Source organism: Myotis myotis, unplaced genomic scaffold (assembly GCF_014108235.1).
Source record: "Myotis myotis isolate mMyoMyo1 unplaced genomic scaffold, mMyoMyo1.p scaffold_m19_p_6, whole genome shotgun sequence".
NCBI classification, from domain to species: Eukaryota; Metazoa; Chordata; class Mammalia; order Chiroptera; family Vespertilionidae; genus Myotis; species Myotis myotis.
In genome coordinates, this window is record NW_023416368.1 from 86,619,914 (window position 1) to 86,638,447 (window position 18,534).

General features: G+C 57.9%; 2 protein-coding genes across 15 annotated transcripts in view; both read left to right on the forward strand.

Moving 5' to 3' along the window:
* MAST3 (microtubule associated serine/threonine kinase 3) overlaps positions 1–2,984 on the forward strand; it is a 37,354-nt gene extending 34,370 nt beyond the window's left edge. For all 11 annotated transcript variants that reach the window (XM_036311693.1, XM_036311687.1, XM_036311688.1 and 8 more), the window contains one exon: positions 745–2,984. In XM_036311693.1, the coding sequence (XP_036167586.1) occupies positions 745–1,265 (521 nt within the window). In that variant the 3' untranslated portion in view covers positions 1,266–2,984. The remainder of the gene's footprint in view (positions 1–744) is intronic.
* Positions 2,985–4,085: 1,101 nt separating this feature from the next.
* Positions 4,086–16,941, forward strand: PIK3R2 (phosphoinositide-3-kinase regulatory subunit 2). Of its 4 annotated transcripts, XM_036311716.1 has the most exons (18): positions 4,256–4,389; positions 5,482–5,515; positions 5,801–5,904; positions 6,015–6,783; positions 9,702–9,794; positions 10,064–10,114; positions 10,195–10,326; positions 10,413–10,626; positions 11,127–11,212; positions 11,361–11,469; positions 11,562–11,660; positions 11,792–11,972; positions 12,059–12,184; positions 14,112–14,254; positions 14,482–14,658; positions 15,174–15,245; positions 15,416–15,586; positions 15,857–16,941. In XM_036311716.1, the coding sequence occupies exons 4-18, from the start codon at positions 6,462–6,464 to the stop codon at positions 16,062–16,064; spliced, it is 2,184 nt and encodes a 727-aa protein (XP_036167609.1). In that variant the 5' UTR covers positions 4,256–4,389; positions 5,482–5,515; positions 5,801–5,904; positions 6,015–6,461; the 3' UTR covers positions 16,065–16,941. The 4 variants fall into 4 exon arrangements, with proteins under 4 accessions (XP_036167611.1, XP_036167609.1, XP_036167607.1 ...); XM_036311714.1 differs by lacking the exon at positions 5,801–5,904; XM_036311715.1 differs by lacking the exons at positions 5,482–5,515; positions 5,801–5,904 and having other exon boundaries at positions 4,268–4,389.
* The last annotated feature ends 1,593 nt before the right edge of the window (positions 16,942–18,534 follow it).

Sequence of the window (18,534 nt, forward strand, 5' to 3'; positions counted from 1 at the left end):
ATGCACTGACCACCACGGGGCAGACAGTCAACCGGTCGACCAGTTACACTGGCCACCAGGAGGCAGATGCTCTGACCAGTAGGTTAGCTTGCTGCTGGGGTCTGGCCAATCAGGGACTGAGCGAGATGGGCTGGACGCGCCCTGGAGCCCTCCCGTGGTCCCTCCCGTGGTCCCTCCCGGGCCCAATCATGCACCGGTGGGGTCCCTCAGCCTGGCCTGCACCCTCTCACAATCTGGGAACCCTCAGGGGATGTCCGAGAGCTGGTTTCAGCCGATCCCATAGGCCACTCCCCTCAGAAGGGCGCCAGATGCAGGGCTGGCGAGAGCTGCTACTGCAGCAGTGCGAGCCTCTCCCGATTGATCTGACTGATTGGGCATGAACCGCAGCAGGCACAGTGGGGCCTGGATGAGCGGGAGCAGCAGGTAGGAGCTGCAGGTGGTGTTGGACTGCGGGTTTCAGCCCGATCCCTGCAGGCCACTCAGAGGGACCCCACCCGTGCACGAATTCGTGCACCGGGCCTCTAGTGAATTAATAAGAAAGAACTAGGGCTTTGATGCATGGTAGGAATTGTTCACCAGATCTAAGCCAAGGGAACAGCCTGTGCAAACAACAAGGGGCGGGAAAAGCAGGCATAAATGGTCACATGAGACAGTGTGGGCTTTGGCAGGTCCAGTAGTTCCAGGGCCCCACCTCCAGGGTCGGGACTTGAGGGCCATGGCCTGACCTTTACCTGTCATCCACAGACACCGCGTCTCCACCCAATGCATCTCCAAGCTCCAGCAGCCCTGCCTCTCCAGCCACTGCTGGCCACACCCGCCCCAGCTCCCTTCATGGCCTGGCCGCCAAGCTCGGGCCACCCCGTCCCAAGTCCGGCCGCCGCAAGTCTACCAGCAGCATCCCACCCTCCCCACTGGCTTGCCCGCCTGTGCCTGCACCTCCACCCCGCTCACCCTCACCCCTGCCCGCGCCCACCCGGTCCCCAAGGTTGCGCCGGGGCCAGTCGGCGGAGAAGCTGGGTGCAGGTGAGCGGCTGGAGGGGGAGCCGGGGCGTCGCAACCGCGGGCCAGACTCGGAGCTGGTAGTCATGCGAAGGCTGCACCTGTCTGAGCGCCGTGACTCTTTCAAGAAGCAGGAGGCTGTGCAGGAGGTGAGCTTTGACGAGCCACTCGAGGAGGCCGCCAGGCTGCCTGCTGTGATGCCTCAGATCGCAGTTGAGGGCGCCGAGGCTGTTCCCGGAGCCCTGGGGCCCATTGAGAAGGACTGACCCCTCCCACCTGGCCTCACTTTGGCCTGGAAGTTGTGCGTTTTTTGTGCAAGGTTTGTCCAGTCAAGTGACACCTGGATGGAGACTAAGCCACCAGCCTGCGACTCCAGAAGGCGGAGGCGTCACGCTTCTTGCTGGAAGGTGGAGTCAAGCACCTGCATGTTTTGGTGCCATCCGTCAGGGGCTGTAGGGCAGGAGTGGGAGACGAGGGTGGCACTGTAAATAGCAGCAAATCCCTGTGAGTAACTTATTACTTTTTTTTTTTTTTAAGTATAAGAGAAAGTTTGTTCAGAAAGGTAGAGGCAAAAGAAAGGTCCTTGAAAGAAAGGGGCTCAGGGAACAAGTGACAGAGGCAAAGAAGGGCCTTTGGGAGAGAAAGGTGAAGGTAACCTGTTTGGGGGAAGAAGAGGGAAAGGGGCAGGCATGCTCCTGGGGGGGAGAGCAAACCTAATGTGTTGCTTTTTGTCACCGGAAGCCAGACGGGGCTGCCAGGCTGCCACCCCTGGCATCTGGGGCCGTTTGCAGGCCCTGCCTCTGAGGCTCTGAAGGAAGCACTTTGGACAAGTCACCCATGTGTGTGTTTTCTCGTTTTTCTGTATTTTTAACATTTTTTTGTTTGTTTTTAAAGTTTTTTTGTGTTTTACTTGATCCCATCCCTGACCCAAGACTCACCGATGGGGACGCTTGTTTGGGCCCAACTTGGATGTGACTTGGAGAGGCTAATTTAGATTCCCCTCCACCACGAAACAGTCATCCCCATGATTATCTGGATGCTGAAGGCTGCCTCCCATCATCACAGCCTCCATCTGTAGACCAGCCTAGCTACAGTCTGCCTCTAGTCCTTTGGGCTTAGGGGATGTGGGAAATGGGGCTTTAAGGGATGAGTAGGAGTTCACCACATCTAGGCAGAGGGGTCATCCACTCCACTGGGGGACACTAATGCCCCAGGAGGCGGAGGCCTCAAAGGGCACTGCCAGGGCAGAAGGATGTCCACCCTGGACAAGATTTCACATGTTCGATGCTGGTCAAGTGAGCACAAGAACATGCTGTGTCTGAAACACCCTCTGACGGTCCCTCAATGTGTCAGAGCCTCCCTGGGATGAAACTGAGTCGAAAACCCAAACGGGGGGTAGTGAAGTCTGAGTTTGAACCTTGGCTTCACTGTTTGGCTCTGGGAAAATGATTGCTCCACTCTGTGCCTGAGTTTCCTCGTGTTTACAAAACTAATCCCAGTAACTTTATTAAGCACCTACTATGTGCCAAGGTCTTTTACTCATGTCTTGTCCCTCAGCCAGCCTTGGGAAGGCTGGAGCTGGTGTCATCACCCCCATTTACAGACAAACAATGGAGGCCTGATGAGGGGCAGAGACTTGTCCCACAACTGCTTGGTGAGAGTCATGCAGCCAGGCCCTGCTGTGGGCCTTGTCAGCAAGGGAGCCTGAATGCAGTCTGATGTCAGATACAGCTGGCTCCAGCCAGCCCATGTTGCGGTGTGACCCATGGGGGCATCTCAGAGCTGTTTCCCATTGGGAGGTGGCTGGCAAGACCGCTGTGCCCCACATGGCTTCGGGCATTTCCCCACATACTGCAGCCTGCTCGGCATCCTCCCGCCCCTCCCCCAGCACTGCCTAAGTGTTGGAGCTAGACCGAGGCTGTGCATGACTTGCTTCTTTCTTCCATCACGGAGCTGACAGTGAATAAAACCCACATTGACAAAGAGGAGGTCCAATGTCTGAATTTGTGACTCGGGGCCAAAAATGAGTAAGGGGAGAGTGGGGTGGAGGCGGGGTGAAAACAGACCCTGGGCTCAAAGTCATTTAAAGTGGGTTTTGAATGCTGTGTAGGAGTTCGCTGAGATTCTCTCTGATGGCGCCTCTGGTCCTGGCCGCCTGCTGCCCTCTCCCTGTGAGTACCCATCCTGCGCTCTGCCCTTAAAAGTTTCATTCTGACACCCGTCCGGGGCCCTGGGCTCTGTTAATAAATAAACCATTTCTGCGTCCTTTTAAAAAAAAATTTTTTTTATTGATTTCAGAGAGGAAGGGAGAGAGAAACATCAATGATGAGAGAGAACCATTGATTGGCTGCCTCATGCGGGCCACACTGGAGATGCAGCCGGCAACGGAGGCATGTGCCCTTGACTGCAGTCGAACCCGGGGCCCTTCTGTCTCAGGCCAACGCTCTATTCACTGAGCCAAACCAGCTAGGGCTCTGTGTCCTTTTTATACTTGCTTGGGCTGTGCCCTAAAATGACCCCATCTCCACCCAAACCCAGCTCTGCCAAATGTGTCGGTTACTTACTGAGCTCTACTCAGGGTCAGAAACCTTTGGCCACGCCCCCGTTTCCGAGTGTCCTCGGCCACTTGCCGAAAACAGTTGTCTGTCTGCATTTGGTCTGGTGTTGGGCGTGTTCTCGCGCTAGCTGGGCCGGAGTAGGTTCAGCTGCTTCCAGACGCCCTGGGTTGCCATGGAAACGCCTTCAAACCCGGGCTCCTCAGATCACCGAAACTCCGCGGTCTCGGGGCTCAGCCTCTTCGCTAGTCCTGCAGTGCTCTTGGCCAATTCCCGAATCGCTGGGTGTCTCTAAGCTCAGCCGAGCCCAGCCGAACCCCAGCCGAACCCAGCCTCAGGATCACTCATCTGACCCGATGGTGCTCAGCCATTTCCGGGGTCACTCGGGAACTTCTAAGCTCAGGCGAGCCTAGCTGAGCCCAGTCTCGGGATCAGTCGTCTGGCCCAATTGCGCTCGGCTATTTCCAGAATCGCTCGGGTGTCCTTAAACCCAGGCTACGCTCCGGAACGCGCGCGTGACCCGATCGCGTTCGGCTGTTTCCGGAAATGTTGATTGTCTCGGGGACACCCTACCTACACTCTCCAGTCCCGCGGGAGTACGTTCGGCTCTTTCCGGAAGCCCTCAGCCGTCTCCAGGCTCCTCCTCAGCCTCCCTTCTCCCGCCCGACCCGAATATGCTCGGCCATTTCCGCCGGGGGTGGGCCCGGTCATTCGGAACCGCGGCGGCGGAGGCGGGGATCCCGCGGTGGCGCTGACGGCGACCGTGGTGGAGCCACGGGTCAGGCTCGGCTCCGCGTTACGGCCGCCTCGGCGTCGGCGTTAGTGGCCACGACCAGTAAGTCCGGGCCGGCCGGCGTGACAGGCGGGGCTGGGGGTGCGTGCAAATGCGGGCGCCTAGGCTGAGTTCGGCCCGTGGGACCTGGGGGGACCACAGAAAGCGGAGGCCTCGGGCTCAACCTGGCAGCCGTGCAGCCACCCGCACGGAGGCGGCGGATCGGGGGCCTCCAGGCAAAGATAAGGGACTGGAGCCTTGGCCAGGAATGGAGGGGGGCCCTGCTGGGAGTGGGGCGTCAAGCAGAAATGAGGGGCTCCAGGCATTATGTGAGCATAGTGAGGTACGAGGGTCGGGATTCGGCTCCACTTCCGGGGGTCCACGCAGGCCTGAGTGTGCGTCTGGACACTCATGAGCGCGCAGGCCCTGCGTCCAGCCGCGGAGCCCCTGCCAGGCCTGGCTCCGCTACCCCACCTCTTGGATTAGGGGAGCCTTGGTCCCCGGTGCGCACACCGGGCGTGTGCAAACGAGTGCAGACAAGCGAATCCAGGCGGTTTTCTAAACGTCCCCTCTCTGGACCTGTTTCCCCACCTGTAGCATGGGGATACGGGGCCAGGGAGCGGGTAAGTTGGGGGGCCCCCGGAATGTGGAGCCTCTGCTCTCTTTTCCCGCACCTCCTAGGGCTGTGGTGGTGGTGGTGGTGGTGGAGGAGGAGGAATGCTCCTACCCTCTAACCCTCTGCCTGGCAGAGGTCCTGCACGGTCCGTGACTTTCTTAGAGCCATCCAAGCAACTCCCCACTTTCAAGCCTTTGCATGTGGCCAGTGCCTGCTTCTGTCTTTAGTGGGGTCCTGCCCTCTAGAAAAGCACCCCCCACCCCAACCTCTCAGAAGGACTGAACCTGCAGAGCTGAGACTGGGAATGTGTGTTTGCTGAGCTCTGTTTCCCTGACTGGGGACTCCTGGGGGTTGGTCATCACCCTGCAAGCAGCAGCCTCTCCACGGCCAGCTGCAATGCCCTCCTGCCAGCCACCTTTCACCCTGGGGCTGAGGTCTTCTCAACCTCCCACCGACCTGCTTATGTTCTGAGCACCTACTGTGGGCCCTGCGCTGAGTCAGCCAGGACTCCTGTTCATCTGTTCATGTCTCCTTTGCAGAGATCAGAGATCCCTTTGCCTGTGGGAAGGTGGGGTGAGTAATCTTGCTGGGACCTCCTTTCCTACCTCTTTGTGCCCCTACTGCCTCCTGTGCTCAACTGGCCCGACCCCTCCTCAGGGCTCCCACGGCACCCTGAGCACTACCTGCTCTGAGTCTAACTAGCTGGCCATGTGGCTGCTACCTTCTCTCATCCATCCTGGGCCTTGACGTTAGGCAGACCTGGGGTTTTGAGTCGTAGCCTCCTGGCAGGACAAAGACCTCCCCGCCCTTAGCTTCAGTTTTCCCATCTCTAACAAAGCTTGTGTACCCCGCATACAGTACATCTGGGCCAGGTACCCCAAGGAACAGCTATTATTGCACCTACTTTACAGCTGGGGAAACTGAGGCCCAGAGAGAGACAGGAAATAGCCCAAGGTTACCAAGTGAGTCAGGGGATTCCAACCCGGGATTTGGGCCTCTCTCTGAGTTGGGGGTGGGAGGAGTCTGACCTGGCTTATGCTGCCATGCCCCTGCCTTGCCTGTCTCCCCCTAGGTCAGCATCCCCTGGTCCCCAGCCGAGCATGGTGACAGCCTGTGCCCTCGGCCCCCTCATGTGGCACAGCTGGAAGAACCGCCAGCCTCGGGCGCCTATGGCCTACCACGTGAGAGAGTGAGGGAGGGAGGGAGTGAGTGGCCTGGCCCAGTCCAGCCCTTCGGATTGAGGGGGCTTCGCAACAACGGAGTGACCGGAGAGCACACTGCCGATCCCCTCCCACCAGTTGGTGAACGATGGGCGGAGCAACCAGTGACCCTCGTGAGGGTCATGCAATAACGACAGGAAACAAGGCATGAGCATCCCCCGCAGTCACCTGTAACTTCTTGCTGGAAATAGAGGCCTGAGCACCTCAAGCCAACCCAGTGGACCCACCTGCCCCCACCCAGCTGATGGGGCCACTGGGGCCCCGCGCAGCCACCTGACCACACAGACCCCCCGCCCACCATGGCTGGCGCCGAGGGCTTCCAGTACCGTGCACTGTACCCGTTCCGCCGGGAGCGGCCAGAAGACCTGGAGCTGTTGCCGGGTGACGTGCTGGTGGTGAGCCGGGCCGCCCTGCAGGGGCTGGGTGTGGCCGAGGGCAGCGAGCGCTGCCCGCAGAACGTGGGCTGGATACCTGGCCTCAATGAGCGAACTCGGCAGCGCGGTGACTTCCCTGGTACCTACGTGGAGTTCCTGGGGCCTGTGACCCTGGCCCGGCCTGGCCCTCGGCCCCGCGGCCCCCGCCCACTGCCTGCCAGGCCCCAAGAGGGGCCCCCTGAGCCAGGTGAGCTGTAGGCAGGAACTCTGTCAGGGATGTGGGGGGGTGGTCCCCTTAGACCCTCCGTTTCCTCTTCAGTAGGCAATGGTGCCTCTTCCGGGGAAGGAGGAATAAGGACGTTTAGTCAGTTGACAGGTGTTGACTATGCTGCTGTTAAGGCCTGGACGCAGCTCACAGTGTTGGGAACACAGGGGTGGACACAGGCCTGGCCCTGCCCTCATGGGCCTGGTTCAAGAAATGAGAAGATTGTGATTAGCTGACAACAAAGGCTGTAAGGAAGGAGCTGGGGGTGACGGGCTCTAGGCAATGGGCCTAACAGGACAGAGTCCATGAGGTGGGAATGTAATGGGTTCAGGGAACAGGGGCCATGCTTCGAGGACCTCATGGATGAATTCTGAAGACAGTGGGGAGTTTTTAGTAGAATTCAGAGGCTCAATTTAGCTTCATTCTATGGTTTGTAGCCAGGGTTCCTTGAGGCACCCCCTTTGTTACCCTGATTTTACCTGGTTTCCAAAACGAAGGGAGCCATGAAACCAGAAAGGGTGGACGCTCAATGGAGGCCATACAGCAGGTGCAGTGTGGGGACACCACCCCCTCCCGAAAGACCCTCGGCCATCCCCCCTCTCGAGGGTGTGCTGGGAGTAGAGACTCATGGACCCTGAGTTGAAATTGCTGTGTGCTGGGCTGGCGGGTGGGGGGCGAGTTCTACCGTGGAAACCAAGGCTCAGGTTGTGGGGAAGAGATCGATGAGCGCTGTGCCCAGCATGGTCTGCTCTGACCGCACAGCAGCCCAGGGAAGCCCGTGTACAGATGGGGAGACTGAAGTGCAAGGGGGTCGGATCACTCGTTCAGGACCACCCCGTGAAGGCGAAGGCCCTGGGACGCACCATGGCCCCCGCCCATGACCTGTCTGGTTTTGTGCCAGAGGGACACTGGTGCCCACAGAGGGCGGAATGGGGGCACCAAGGCAGTGTGCTGCTAGCTTGGGACTTGCAGCATCTGGTGTCTCCAGGGCCTGGGCCTGGGCCTGTGTCCTGTGTTGGCCTGGAAGAGCAGGAGGTGGCCCCATCCGGGCTCCCAGCCAGAATCTGCCTCTCTCCCTGGTAACAGCCGCCTCCCTCCTCTGCCTGGCCCAGGTCCAGCCTCCACACACATCCCGGCTCAGGGCGGTAGCCCTGCCCTCCAGATTTTCCAGGCTGGGTGCCTTGGTGGGGAGGGGCCTCTCTAAACCTCAGTTTCCTCATCTGAAAACAGGGAGAACTGGTCTCTTTGTGCCTTCAGACCCTGCCCCACCGGGATCCTGGGACCACCGGCCCCGGGGAGCATGCTGGGGCTGCGTTGTTTCCTCCGTCCCATCCCATGCAGGGTGCCGAGTGCAGCACCCCAGTGTCACCTGGGCTGTGCACCCACGGTGAGGTTGCTCCCTCTCTGAGCCTCAGGTCCTCGTCCATAAAACGGGGTGATGGCTGTTCTGATGGAACCTCCCCCCCCCCCCCCATTTCACAAACCGGTCACAGAGCCGTGGCTGCCCCACCTTCTCTCCCCTTGTTCTTTCACTTTTTTAATTTTTGGGGCTTTTTCACTGTAGCTGGGCTTTTCTCCAGCTTGAAGCACCACCTGGCCCATCACTCAGGGAGGCCCCACAGGCCCCGGCTTGCCCCTGTTGTGTGCCAGGGCGTCCCTGCCGAGGGCCAGAACCGCATCCAATGGTGTCCATGCAGGCGGAGCTGCTGAAAACAAAGGGCCCCCTGGGAAGCTCAGAGCCTGAAGGGGCTGGGCCAGGGAGGCCCCTTTCCCTCTGGGGGTGATTTCAGCATTTTTAAATGGGGGCGGGGGTGGGAGATCATTTTTTCAAGGCAAAATGACTTAGGAAATAGAGGAATGTCTTTGGAGTGAGGTGTCCTGGCCTAGATGGGGATATTTTCCCTTTAGACTCTGCCAACCACGTTGTTATTCCACTAAAAAGGGAGAAACAATGTCAGTTTCTCAGTTGAGGAGACTGAGGCCCAGAGAACGAGGTTCCTGCGCGTGAGGTTGCACAGCGAGCAGTGGCAGGGGCCGGAACCTGCTGTGTGAGTTTCCTGGGGCCACGGTAACAGACTCCCACAACCCAGGTGGGGCTTCAAACCAGTGTGTTTTCTCAAGGTTCTGGAGGTCAGAAGTCCAAGACCAAGTGTCGGCAGGGCCACACTCCACGGGGAGGATCTTTTCTGCCTCTTCCAGCCTCTGGTGGCTCCAAACATCCTTAGCTTACGGCCGCCATGTTGCCCCAATCTCTGCCTCTGTTGTAACATGGCTTCTCTTTTACTTTTTACATTGATTTTAGAGAGGGAGGAAGGGAAAGAGAGAAACATCCATGTGAGAGAGACACATCAATGGGTTGCCTCCCGTATGCATCCCAACCAGGAATTGAACCCACAACCTAGGTATGTGCCCTGACGAGGAATCGAACCCACGACGTTCCGGTTGACACTCCAACCAGCTGAGCCACACTGGCCTGGGCACATGGCTCGCTTCTTATAGCTACCAGTCATTGCATTTAGGGCTCTAAACTCACAATGATTTCATCTCAAAGTCCTTCCCTTAATTATACCTGCAAAGACCCTATTTTCAAATAAGGTCCCAGTCACAGGTACTAGGGATTAGGATGTGGACATCATTTTGCGGGGGGACACTAATCAAACTACTACACCTGGTCTGAGGTTGTGTGACTGATATCTTGACCCAGAAAATTGTTTGCCGTTAACTTGGTCCTCCCACCCTCAGCCACGGGGCCTCTGGCTTTCCTGGGGAAGTGGTCCAGATGCCAGGCCCTTACCTGAGCTGGGCCCTGCCTGGAGCTGCCCCAGCCGAGATGCAGCCGGCCAAGAAAGGGGCCAGGGTCCTTCTGGGGATCCTGCCAACATGCTGTTCCCTCTTGCCAGGCCTCACACTCCCTGACCTAGCTGAGCAGTTCTCCCCACCTGATGTGGCTCCCCCACTGCTGGTAAAGCTTGTGGAGGCCATTGAGCGGACAGGTGAGCCTGGGATTTGATGCAACCCCTGCATTCTGCTTGCTTACTTCTGGTGATGGGCGACTTATCCCTTAACAGGGCTGCTGGGCTCCCTCTGCATGGGAGAAGGCTGAGCCCAGATGCTCTGGGCCTCCTTGTTGAACTGGGGAAGGAATGGCTCCCAGGGGAGATGGGACCGCCCTGGCATGTGCTGCGTCCTCTGCCCCCCTCCCCCTCCCCCACCCCTACATGGGATCAGAGCAGCATTTGACAGATGTCTCCTCCCCCACCAGGGCTAGACAGCGAATCCCTCTACAGGCCCGAACTGCCACCCCCGTGCACAGGTGAGGGAGTGCTTCCACAGATGGGGGGACAGGGAGTGGACCCCAGCAGCCCCACAGACATCGCCCTCCTGCACCCACAGACTGGTCCCTGAGCGACCTAGAGCAGTGGGACTCGGCAGCCCTGGCCGATGGCATCAAGGGCTTCCTGCTGGCACTGCCTGCGCCCGTTGTGACGCTGGAAGCGGCTGCAGAGGCCTGCCGTGCCCTGCGAGGTGAGCCTTGTGGGGAACCCTGGGCGCGTAGGGGCCGGGCCGGTGCGGAAAAGCCCAGCTCACCCCGCTTTGCCGTCTGTCCGCAGAGGCCGCGGGGCCCGTGGGGCCAACTCTTGAGCCCCCGACGCTGCCCCTGCACCACGCGCTCACGCTGCGCTTCCTGCTCCAGCACCTGAGCCGGGCGGCCCGGCGCGCCCCTGCCCCGGGTCCTGCTGTGCGCGCCCTGGGCGTCGCCTTCGGGCCTCTGCTGCTGCGCGCGCCGCCTCCCTCGCCGCCGCCGCCAGGGGTCCCACCGGTCGGGTGAGCAGCCTGCGCCCGTGGGGGCGGGGCCTGGGAAGGGGCGGGGGCGGGGCCTGGGAAGGGGCGGGGGCGGGGGCGGGTTTAGATGGAGGAAGGGCCCGAGACTTGGCGGGGGAGACGGGGTAGCAGGCACAGCTGCCCTGATTGGGGTGGTAGGAAGGATAACAAGGGGTGAACCTGGGCTTCAGGAAGACCCCCCCTCCGAGGACTTGGGGCCTGGACCGGAGGAGAGGCACCCGTGTGGGGCCTGGACCGGAGGAGAGGCACCCGTGTGGGGCCTGGACCTTCCCTTCCAGGTGCCGGACTCCTCAGCGCGGGTGTATTTACTGAGCGCGCACTGCACATACATGAGCAGCAGTTGGCTTCCCACACCTGCCTGCGTCATCTGCCCTGCTTCCCAGCTTTCGTGTGTGCTCACGCAGGTGTGCAGGCACACCCAGGACCTTGTGCACACGCGTGTGCAGATACCCTTGCCTGCTCACTCCACTCCCCTCTCCCAGGACTGAGCCCAACCCTGACTTCCCAGCTCTGCTGGTGGAGAAGTTGCTTCAGGAGCACCTGGAGGAGCAGGAGGTCGCACCCCCAGGTGACGCCCTTTTGCATCATCCTCTCTTACTGTTGGGGGGCCGTGAGTGAAGACTCCAGGCCCCGCCAGCATCAGCAGGTTCGGTTGCCGGGGGGAGCGGCCCACAGCATAGAATTGGCGTTCACTGTGTTTGTGTTCCTGTCTCCAGCTCTGCCACCTAAACCACCTAAAGTCAAGCCTGCCCCAGCAGGGCTGGCTAATGGGGGGAGCCCGCCCTCTCTGCAGGACGCTGAGTGGTACTGGGGTGACATTTCCAGGTAGGGTTGTGGGGTAGGGTCATGTGGTTGGTAGGCAAGGCCTGAAGGACAGGTTCTCCAATGGGAGGCTCCAATCCTGGGTGTCCCCACAGGGAGGAGGTGAACGACAAACTCCGGGACACACCTGACGGCACCTTCCTGGTCCGAGATGCCTCCAGCAAGATTCAGGGAGAGTATACCCTGACCCTTAGGTGGGGGCCTGCCCTTGGGGACTGCTGGGGGGAGGGGGGGAGGAGGACATGTGCTGTGTCAGGGCCAGGACACCTGGAAGTCAGGCTTGGGGTCCTACTGGATGGTGACACCCCCTCTTATCCACCCCCAGGAAAGGTGGAAACAACAAGCTAATTAAGGTCTTCCACCGTGATGGGCATTATGGCTTCTCGGAGCCGCTCACCTTCTGCTCCGTCGTGGACCTCATCACCCACTACCGCCATGAGTCCCTGGCCCAGTACAATGCCAAACTAGACACACGGCTCCTGTACCCCGTGTCCAAGTACCAGCAGGTCTGGGGCCTGGGCAGGAACCAGAGAGGGTGGCCCCGGGCCTGAATTGCCCAGGTGGCCTCACTGCTCGCACTGGGTGTCCTCAGGACCAGATTGTCAAGGAAGACAGCGTGGAGGCAGTGGGCGCCCAGCTCAAAGTCTACCATCAGCAGTACCAGGACAAGAGCCGCGAGTACGACCAGCTGTACGAGGAGTACACACGCACCTCCCAGGTACCGCGGGCCTGCGCACATGGGGAGACGAGGCAGGGAGGCCAGTGGCAAGGCCATGGGGACAGACAACTGCTTCCAGGTCACAAAGCAGTCACTTAGCACCAGGAACTGTCCTAAAAACATAGAAATAAATGTATGTGGTGTTTTTTGTTTTTTAATATATTTTTATTGATTTCAGAGAGGGAGAGAGAAAGAGAGATAGAAACATCAATGATGAGAGAATAATTCATCGGCCGCCTCCTGCACGCCCCCACTGGGGATTGAGCCTGCAACCCGGGCATGTGGCCTTGACTGGAATCGAACCCGGGACCCTTCAGTCTGGAGGCCGACGCTCTGTCCACTGAGCCAAACCAGCTAGGGCAGTGATGGCGAACCTTTTGAGCTCGGCGTGTCAGCATTTTGAAAAACCCTAACTTAACTCTGGTGCCGTGTCACATAGAGAAATTTTTTGATATTTGCAACCATAGTAAAACAAAGACTTATATTTCTGATATTTATTTTATATACTTAAATGCCATTTAACAAAGAAAAATCAACAAAAAAAATGAGTTCATAGGTTCGCCATCACTGAGCTAGGGTGTACGTGTTTTTATTCTTTTTTTAAGAACAAACGAGATGATGCCAGTCAGCCTGTGAGGAGCAGCTGGGCTAGGACCTGGGAGATGTCTCGGTTAACCTGTGCATCTCTCAGTACCTCAGTTTCCCCATCTGTAAACTGGGACTGTGTGTTTTAATTCCTTCTCCGTACCCTTCAACCTAGAGGTTATTTATAGTGATGACAATAATCTGATGTGTGGTTCTCAACCTTCTGGCCCTTTAATACAGCTCTTCGTGTTGTGACCCAACCATAACATTATTTTCGTTGCTACTTCATCTCTGTAATGTTGCTACTGTTATGAATCGTAATGTAAATATCTGATATGCGGGATGGTCTTAGGCGACACCTGTGAAAGGGTCGTTCGACCGCCAAAGGGGTCGCGACCCACAGGTTGAGAACCACTGGATTAGACAGTCAGTCAGGAGGTCACAGTAAAGAACAGCATCTTCTAAAACAGGGAAGGGGAGGTTGTCTTACTCTGGACTGTGTTGAAGACTCCTTTGGCCAGTTGAGATGCAACTTACTCAGATCAAATGACCCTCTCAGGCTGGGAATGGCTTACTTCCCCTGCGGTCCCTGAGGATTTCTTTCTTGTCCTCTTTTTACTGATGCGTCTGCTGAGGCTCTGAGTGGACAAGATGCCTGCCTGCCTGGGATCTGTTAGGAACATCGTGACTTGGACAAGACTTAGGCTCCCTGAGTCTTAGTTTCCCCATTAATATTTCTGACTTTGTAGGAGGCTGTTGGCAGGCTCTGTGAGATGGTGCACGGGAAATGCTTGGTACAGCACTTACTCTGAGAAGGAACCGCATGAACTGTAGCAACTAGGTTAATCATTAATTATCAGCAGTGCCTGCAAGTCTAGGTATTAATAAGGTACCCAGCCGAAGCCGGTTTGGCTCAGTGGGTGGAACGTCGGCCTGCGGACTGAGGGGTCCCGGGTTCGATTCTGGTCAAGGGCATGTACCTGGGTTGCGGGCACGTCCCCAGTGGGGGATGTGCAGGAGGCAGCTGATCGATGTTTCTCTCTCATCGATGTGTCTGGCTCTCTATCCCTCTCCCTTCCTCTCTGTAAAAAGTCAATAAAATATATTTAATAAATAAATAAATAAATAAATAAGGTACCCAAGGGAGGTTATAAAGGAGAAATGTGTTTGGGGAAATGGGGGATTGAAGGTTGACTAGGAGTTCGTTTGGTGCAGTAAGAGCTAGAGGAATGACATGCCTAGAGGATGGAACAGCTTGAACAAAGAGTTGGGATCTGCCATTGCCCTCATGAGGGACTTGCAGGGAGTCCCAGATGATGCTGAGATCCACCCCCTCCTCCAGGAACTGCAAATGAAGCGCACCGCAATCGAGGCCTTCAATGAAACCATCAAGATCTTCGAAGAGCAGGGCCAGACTCAAGAGAAGTGCAGCAAGGAGTATCTGGAACGCTTCCGGCGTGAGGGCAATGAGAAAGAGATGCAGAGGTGAGTCCTGCTCCTCTGCCCTGCCCTTCCCACCCCATCTAGTGCAAGTGGGAAAAGAAAAGAAATAGAGGGGGCAGCTGGGATTCCAGGGGGAGGGAAGGTCAGTTGAAATGGGCTTTGAAGGCTGAATAGGAGTTCACCAGAGGAGAAATCAGGGAAACAGCATGTGCAGAGGCTTAGAGGCTGGGAGCCATCCACGGCCCCTGAGCCACTCTTACCCCCGCCAGGATCCTGCTGAACTCAGAACGGCTCAAGTCTCGCATCGCCGAGATCCACGAGAGCCGCACGAAGCTGGAACAGGAGCTGCGGACACAGGCCTTGGACAACCGGGAGATCGATAAGCGCATGAACAGCCTGAAGCCAGACCTCATGCAGCTGCGCAAGATCCGAGACCAGTACTTGGTGTGAGTGCCCTACGCTCGCCTAGGACCCCATTAGGAGGACCTTGGCAAGGGCTCTTTTCCCACCTGCGCCTTAGGTGCGTACCTGCGCCTGCTGTACGCTAGACTGTGCTGAGCCACCACGCACATACTTTGTCGTCTCCAAGTCCTTTGTAAACTTTCCCCTTTGCAGCTAGGAAAACTGAGACGCAGAACAGATCACTGCGCTGTGCTTGCGAAGGCCAGCAGCATTGTGTGCAGCCCCTAAGACCGAGTTTCTGGTGGTGATATGACCCCGCGGGGTGGCGGGTGCTGGAGGCTCCACGAGTGTTAACAGAAATAGAATAAATAGGGGGTTTCCTGGCAGAGCCAGGCTCTTCCACCTTCAGTCTGGCACCTTGTGGCAACCGGTGGTATTGCACCCAAACCCACCCTCCTTGGTCAGCCCTTGCCTCCCAGCAGGCTGGACTAGACTGGACTCGACCCGGGTGGTCTGGCCCTGCCTCTGCTGCACCACCCGCCTTTCCTTCTCCTTCCAGATGGCTCACCCAGAAAGGCGCCCGGCAGAAGAAAATCAACGAGTGGTTGGGAATCAAAAATGAGACTGAAGAGTGAGTGACCACATGAAGGGAGGCAGGGAGGGCTTCCCAGAAGAAGGGCCATTTTTGGTGGGTTTTGCAAGATGAGTAGGAGTTCACCAGGAAGGGAGTGTTGTCCGGGGGGCAGGGGGCCCCAGAGGCTGCCGGGTAAGTGACCAGCGCCCCTCTCTGCCTGCCCACAGCCAGTATGCACTGATGGAGGATGAAGATGACCTCCCCCACCATGAGGAACGAACCTGGTATGTGGGCAAGATCAACCGCACGCAGGCTGAGGAAATGCTGAACGGCAAGCGGGATGGGACCTTCCTCATCCGTGAGAGCAGCCAGCGGGGCTGCTACGCCTGCTCTGTGGTGTGAGTGCCCTGGGGGTAGAGGAGCCACATGCTCCTTCCAAGAGCTTTTATTGAGCACCTACTGTGTGCTAGACTTTGGGAAGACAGCTGGGAAGAAGATCCCCGTGGCTGCCACAGGAAGAAGGGGTTACTGGGGGTAGGGGAGGAAGCTGGGACAGTGTCCAGGCCAGGGATGTTGGGGTCTGGACCAGGTCAGGGGCTGAGAATTGAGGGAGCGGCTGGGGGAGCCCCTGGGGTGCCCACCTGACCACCTGTTTGCTCACACCACAGGGTGGACGGCGATACCAAGCACTGTGTCATCTACCGCACGGCCACTGGCTTGGGTTTTGCCGAGCCCTACAACCTGTACGGGTCTCTGAAGGAGCTGGTGCTGCATTACCAGCACACCTCCCTCGTGCAACACAACGACGCACTTACCGTCACACTGGCACATCCCGTGCGCGCCCCGGGCCCCGGGCCACCCCCGGCCGCCCGCTGACTCATACAGAGCAGGACTCCATTTATCTGTCTGTGTGTCTTCTTTGTGAATCTTTCTCTGTCTCAATCTCTCCCTTGCTTTCTCTGAGTCTCTCTCTTCCTGTCACTCTTTCTACCCCCATCTCTGTCCTCTCTGTCTCTCTTAGTCTCTGCACCTCTGTGTCTCTGTTAGAGGAGCATACCTCCTCCAGCCCATGCCCCCTTTCCCCTGAGCACTGCCCTCCCCCGGCTCTGGCTGCCCCCACCAGTTCCTACGGTTCCCCCAAGCTCCCCCTGCCTGTACCTGCCATGTTTACAAAGGCCCCTGGGGTGCTCAGCCCCAGCCTGGTGCCCTGATTTTTAAGCCATAGACCTGGGGTCCGGGCAGGAAGAAGGCAGGAAGGAACTTCGCTGGGCCACTTCCAAGAACCTCAGCTGTGACATTCGGGGCCGGGCGGGTCCCAATGCCCCACAGACCCAACTTCCCCTCCAAACCCTGAAGTGAAACCCGCACTGGTTACCCCCTCATGGAGCTGCTGCCCAGAAGCCCTCCTCCCCCAAAAGCAAAATGATTAAAAATAACCTCAGGAGCGGGGCCCCCTCTGACCCCAGGCTTCCCAGGAACCGAGGCTGTGCAGGGACTGCTGGGCCAGCCGAGAGGCACCGCCGCCCCCAGCACCTCCGCTCCATGCAGTTTCAAGGCTTCTCCTTGATCGTGTTGGGTTCTGATTTTGTTTCCTTGACTGTAAACCCATTTTCTCCTCTTTTGGGACAAGAACCCCGGTTTTCTATGCTGCCATGGACACTCCCCGCCCCCCCTCCTGCCTGCCCAGCTAGGCTGGCAGGTGGGTTTTGTATGGTACGTTGATACTGATGTGGATATAAAACATGGAACTCAGTGGGTGCTTCTGTTATTGGCGGGCTTCTCCATGGCCACTGGGTGCTGGGGGCCTGGCATTCACGTGGTCACACAGAGAAGGGCTTGAGTTTAACTCAGGCTGCCCGTGGGGGCCCACAACCCCAGCCCCCTCCCCCTCGTGTAGCTGCTTATGTCCAGAGAAGTTGAGAGACCTGGCAAAGGTCGCACAGCAGAGAGGTTCAAACACTGAACTCTGGCTTAATCAAGGGACCCCAGACTCCAACCCAGCTCTTCACTGGCCCCCTCGGTTTGAGTCCCAGCACTCAGCCACCAGCCATATCGTGATGTGCAACTTCCCCATTGCCAAGTGCGGTCAATAGACACAACCCCTACCATGAGACACCCCAAAAGCTCTTTCTGAGCTGGGGTTATGTGTATGAGTCCATCCAGCATTGTGAGCAATTATTGAAAGGTGAGCGTGGTGGTTGGTGCACGTGGGCCGGCTAAATAGCCATCTCAGATGGTGACTAAAGAAAACTGAAATTATTTAAGGGGAGGGGTTGGGGATGAGCTATCTATCCAAAGGGAAGGGCCGCACAGCGCTGAGCCAAGGGGCCGTAGCTAGAGTTTCATCTTTATATGCAGTCACTGGTGGGAAACGTCACCAGCAGGTTTGGGGGCTGAGCTGGTGGGTATGGAACACAGGTGTGCAATCAGGTGCCTTCGGGACACTTCCCATTCCTTGTGTGGCCTGACTCCTGGTGTCCAGCGAGTTTTTCCTGTTCTTTTGTTCTCCTGTGGCGGGAAGCTTACAAATGGCCGTTAAGGATTGCATTGCCCTATAAGCCTAACAATTGTATTTATCTATTTCTTCCATCCTGCCCAGCACAGAGAGAGCACCCAACTAGCTCCCAAAGTCGTGTTGCTTCGCTTTGCAGAGACTTCAGGAAGGAAATGGGTTTCGCTGAGGGTCCAAAGGGATGGGATGGGTGGATCATCCAGCCACGGGGACTTCAGGCAAAGCCTGGCTCCCAAGCTGTTGCCGTGAGCCTGTGTGCGTGCAGGCTGGCGCTTCCCCAGCGTGTGTGTGACGCGGGTTGTGGGAGCTGTGGCCATGGGGCATTGGCTGTATTCCAGGCCAGGTTGTGCGCGTCTCCTCCTGTGAGGTCTGACTCCGTGTCACGACTGGAATGTGAGACCTTGCAAAGTGTGACTATCTCAGTCGTTCTCCCAGTACTCCCAGCTTCCAGTCCTTCAGCAGGGCTGTTCTGTCTGCCTTCACTGCTGCCCTGTGTCACCCCCTCCCAGGGTCACAGCCCAGCTGCCCCACCATCCTCCCAGGCATCTGTCCCTCTGCCTCTGAGTCTTCCACGGTGGCTTTATTCCCCAAACCTCCCTCTTCTCCCATTTTATAGACTGGGAAACTGAGGCTCCATCACTTGAGGTGCCCAGCACGGTCCTGGGGCTAACCTGGGCTGGCTGACTGCTGGTTTGGGTCCTACATGGGCATCCCCAACCCCCACCCGTGGACATAGTTCAGGCTTCAGGAATTACTGCTCCAACCCCAGGGGAGCTTGCTGAGAGCCAGGATGCACGCGGCCACCCCCTCTCCCCACCCAAAACCCCTAACCTT

Excerpts from the sequence above, each read along its gene's own strand:
- PIK3R2 (XM_036311716.1), top strand. The coding sequence starts at position 6,462 with ATGGCTGGCGCCGAGGGCTTCCAGTACCGTGCACTGTACCCGTTCCGC. Across the intron at positions 12,185-14,111 it reads AGTACACACGCACCTCCCAG|GAACTGCAAATGAAGCGCAC; the intron begins GTACCGCGGGCC and ends CCCCTCCTCCAG. Across the intron at positions 14,659-15,173 it reads ATCCGAGACCAGTACTTGGT|ATGGCTCACCCAGAAAGGCG; the intron begins GTGAGTGCCCTA and ends TTCTCCTTCCAG.